We start from the raw sequence: 4,756 nt of genomic DNA on the forward strand, positions 1-4,756 counted from the left end.
TTTTTGTGACATATTATACAAATTTCACATCTGTTATTTGTTGCCTTTTGAAGATTTTTCCATCTTTTGTTTGGCTTCTTATGCACATTAATACAAAATTCTACCTGGGGTGCCCACACTTTCGAACCCCACTGTACCTGCTGGCTCATAGGTTATTTCAGAGTTCTGATAGAAAAATGTAATAATATTTTAATACCTTTTACCAAAAGTCTGTGATGGGATAGGATTACAGTTGTTGTGAATTGTTAATGGTTAGTCGTGAAATCAGTTAAACCTGCACTAAGCGATACATTTGATATGAATATATGAAATTCCTATAGTTAATGCTTGAAATTCCAAACCTATAAAACTAAAGCTCAGTGAACTTTTTAGCTGCTGTTAGCTCCTTGTTTTGGCTCTCTCATCAACCTCCCATATAAAACTGTTTGCAGCCATTCCCAGAAAAACAAGCTTAGACAAGCCTAGCCTGACATAAAATGTCAGAAAGCTGATTTAAACTTCTGGCTGGTGAAGAAAGTCATGTTCCAAATATTTTTCTCTGGTGTAAGTGAGCCAAATAAGCTTAAATTTGCCATGTGGCCAGAAATTTGATTCCCATTTAGGTGCTGCCGTTTGTCTGCTGGATGTTTGAGTAGACAATTATTTTCTGACAAATGAGCCATAACAACATAAAAATTCTGATTGTAAATCAGGACTGTTGCTGTATTCCATTTACCTTGGAAGTCGAAGCTAGGAATGACATTTCATCCGAGTCGACCATGTTCCAGTTATAAGTCGGAAAACCATTATCTTTAATGGGGTGGGGTGACTCAAACTAGGTTAGCGATTGTTTGCAATACCAGTTGATAACACAATATGTGGCATTTGGGGTGAACAAACATGGTAGAAATATTTTACTACTTTACTGATTTAATGAGATGCAAATAGTACAAAAGTGCTAACAAACAGTATATCCATACAGCTTTCACTACTGATGATGTACATAGTAGCAATGTTAAATTGGGATGTCGGGGTTGTTGAGGTTCTCTCAACTTTCCGAGTCCAAAAGCTGACTTTAGGGGTGTTACGGTTAAAAATTTGACTGGGAACTTGGAAATTCCAACTTCTCAGTACAACTGGAACACACTTAGAATTCTTTTTATTTGTTTTTTCCCCCCCAGTGGTCAAAAAACACTTAATGCAGCTTTAATGTTTTCTCTCTGTTTTGATGTGGCAGCACTTGCTTACTTCATACATTCCATCCATAACATGCAAAAGAAATGTCCTGTTCTCTGTAGTGTCATCAACAATACTGCTGACCCTCAATACATCTGGGCAAAAAAGGAACTTCAGTACTTTGACTTTAGCAAACATAGGACAAGACCTTGGCATTTATTATTTTGAAAAAAACACAATCCAATTTATAAGTTTTTGGTGTCTGATAAGAATAGTATCTGCACCTCAGGGCATTTGAACATCTGAAATTATTTGTAAATGTATTTTTTTTTTTACCAGATCTGACCTTAGTGTCCACATCTTGTCCCACTGTCCTTCTCATGAAATTATTACTTACAGTAGAACTGTAAAATAGGTTTAAAGATTTTGATACTCCATTTTGAGAAATGAATTCACTGTTGCAGCTATGTATGTTCTGTGTAAAGCTAGCACAAGTCAAAGACTACATGTTAAACAGTGTTACATAAAGTATGTTTATGCTGTATATGCAACAGCCTCTGTTCAGCCAATCTCATTATGGTATTTGCTGATGTGCAACATGGAGTGTTTACTGTTTTTCACAGGACTCTAATCTTGTGTTAACTAGAGCATGTCTTTTTCTGGGTAAGATCTTATCAACAGAAATGTAAACTTAAATCACAAATGTTCTGGGCTCAGACATGGATAAGCTTTGTTGTCAATACATTTGCCTTGACACATGTATGGTTTCCTTCTTTGTTGTGGCCATTATTTTAGCTATTCTCATAACACAATGTTTTTTTGTTTTGCTTTTTATTGCTTAAAAGGCATTAGCACAGTTTTTTAGGCTTGTTAAAGGCACAATTTAGTATGCCACCTTTATGTCTCTATATTCTTTTGTAATACAAACTACATAGTGTGCAGGTAATAATTGTATCATGCTGACTTTAACTCCAGCTGATCTTACTCCAAACATATGACAGTGGTGCTGTCCCTGCAGAGGGTTTGGTGCCTTTTTACCTTGTTAAAGTGTTGCTCCACATGTATTTACTCAATATGCTGTTGCATCACCCTTCACAAAACATCAAACTTTTTCTGCAGAGCCAAAGGTAATTCTGTTTTTTAATGAGTAGATTTATGTCATTTACCCCTGCTGTTTAATTGTATAGTAGTCTACAGGATGATACCATGAAGTGTTTTCATATTTGCATACACAGGTGTAAAGGCTTAAGAGCAAAGAACATTCAGTGGGACATTATTGTCAGCAAAAAAGAGCGCTGTAACCATGGTTACTGGTCAATTGACAGTGCCTTGTGACTTACTTAGTAATTTATATTCACATGTACAACTGTGTTTCTCCCATTATGGTATTGTGTGAAACATGGTTGTTATTCTGCAATATTCAGTGTATGCAGCAATTGTGGAGAGTTATAAAATTAGTGCTTTTTACATTACTCAAAAAATGTGTAAGATGACTAACATGATGAACAACTAACTGATTAGTGGGTAACAATTTACATTCAGTTGTACTTTATGCATCAATTTTAATGTCTGTGTTTCATCCCAGTTTAATTTCTTGTAACAATCAGATATTTAAAAAACTTACAGTGGTCCTTTTCATAATAGCACATTTTAATTCCTTTTCTTTTAAGAGATGAGTCATGTTACCCTTATTTTAACTCTAATATAGAAGCAAATAAATGTGTCATTACTGGAGCAAACGGTTTTACTTGTGTCAAATTGAAAAAAAATAAGCATACCACTTTAATTTGACTTTTGTACACTGTTGCTGGTTTTTATGTTTTTGATGTGGAGACAAAGTTCTGTAAATGATTAGCTGTAAAGTTGGCCTATTTTCAACACTATCTGTAGTTTAGTTTGAAGAACATAATTTCAGCAGTATACCACCCGGTTAAATTTCTGTGCACAGTTCCCTTAATAAACTGCTGTTTAAATTTGAAAATGGCTATGATAAATCATTTCACACATTACACATGTCACAGATATAGATACCAAGTATAAGATACCACCAACTGGGCAATGAGGGCAATTGCCCCAGGGTCTCAGACCCCAAAGGACCCCCAAAAAACTTAAATTCACCTTTGATTGAATTGAGTTGAACACCAAATAAAATAGAGGGCATATATCACGTTGCCATTCTTTTAAAGCAGTAGCTACATTGTGTTGATGTATGAAAAAATACCAACATAATACAGTCCAACTCTCGTAGTTCACCTGGTCTCGCGAGAGCACACTGCTCCCAAAAAAATGGACCTCGGTGGGAACAGTGGGCTTCCTGTAAACAATAAACAGAGAGCTATGTTGCCTAACAAAAGCAGGGTCGAATTTACCCGAAACCCAAGAAAAGATTCAGAGGTACGTAAACAGAAGTTCGTTTTTACTTTTCAGCCGACCAGTCATAAACATACGAGGTGTTTTCTGCTGCTGCTGTACGTTAACACATAACGTTAGCTAGCTCTGTCATGCTAGCAAAACTATTATTTCTGACATTACTCGGCGACGTTAACTAACAGCAGCAGCTGAGGTTCTTGAAAAGGTTAAAGTGATTATCCTTATATTTCGTCTTTCTTTTATATAGCTGTGCTGATGTAATTATGTAATTTCCTATGATGAACAGCAGTGGCTAGCTAGCTTGTATTAGCTAGTCACAGGCCAGGCTGTTCTGTCTTGCGACCTGTTGAACCATGGCCTTCTCCTTTGTAATGTATTGGTCTGGTGCGTTCATTCATTTTATTATATAGTTATATGTACACCAGGAGCCCCTATACACCTATAAATAAAGCAAACTGAGCCAGAGCTCTCTAGCACGACAATGGAAGGTTTCTGCTAAATTCATATGCAAGAAGATCATCATCCAGAATTAATGATTTCATGCTTTGATCTCTTGTAATCTTTTGAATAATCAGACAATAACCCACAAACAGAAGACTTAGAAGGATTACAGCTGAAACCACTGTAAATATGATTTGGTGAAATTTCTCTATTTGCCATAAACTGATGCTTGATCAGTAGTCTGTTCTGGTAAATGACATACTTTCTTACAGTGTTGAAAGCTTGGAAGAAGTAGCTCTATTACCAAGTTAAAGGAGAAATACTGCAATTTAAAATACATTTACAAATAAAGGTTTTGTATGATACTTAGGTAGAAGTACATATTTTTTTTATCAGCAAACCAATATCAATAGTAAAAGTAGTCATAATGCCTTTGACTGGCCCCTTTTATTGTGTTTTATTATTATCCATATATTAGTATGGATTGTTATCATTGGTACTTTATGGTGCAGCTGGTCCTGGTGAATTTGATTTAAACTACTTTGTTTTCTCTTGGATAGTCAAATCAATGCAATTTTTAGTCAGTCGGAAACTTACTCTAAATGAATAATTTCTTTAATCATAATGGCATGAAATGTGTTATGTGTTGTGCACAGGGGCTCTCGGAGTCTCCAGACCTCGAGTTCGAATATGCTGATACAGACAAGTGGGCTGCAGAGCTGTCAGGTGTGTGTGTGTGTGTGTGTGTGTGTGTGTGTGTGTGTGTGTGTGTGTGTGTGTGTGTGTGTGT

The 4,756-nt window shown here is 36.0% G+C and overlaps 1 protein-coding gene across 1 annotated transcript in view; it reads left to right on the forward strand.

Moving 5' to 3' along the window:
• Positions 1–3,376: 3,376 nt before the first annotated feature.
• Positions 3,377–4,756, forward strand: part of strip1 (striatin interacting protein 1) — an 8,256-nt gene continuing 6,876 nt past the window's right edge. Inside the window, exons 1-2 of the mRNA XM_034870406.1 lie at positions 3,377–3,549; positions 4,623–4,696. Coding sequence (XP_034726297.1) covers positions 3,442–3,549; positions 4,623–4,696 — 182 coding nt within the window. The 5' untranslated portion in view covers positions 3,377–3,441. The remainder of the gene's footprint in view (positions 3,550–4,622; positions 4,697–4,756) is intronic.

Source organism: Etheostoma cragini, chromosome 4 (genome assembly GCF_013103735.1).
Source record: "Etheostoma cragini isolate CJK2018 chromosome 4, CSU_Ecrag_1.0, whole genome shotgun sequence".
Lineage (NCBI taxonomy): Eukaryota > Metazoa > Chordata > Actinopteri > Perciformes > Percidae > Etheostoma > Etheostoma cragini.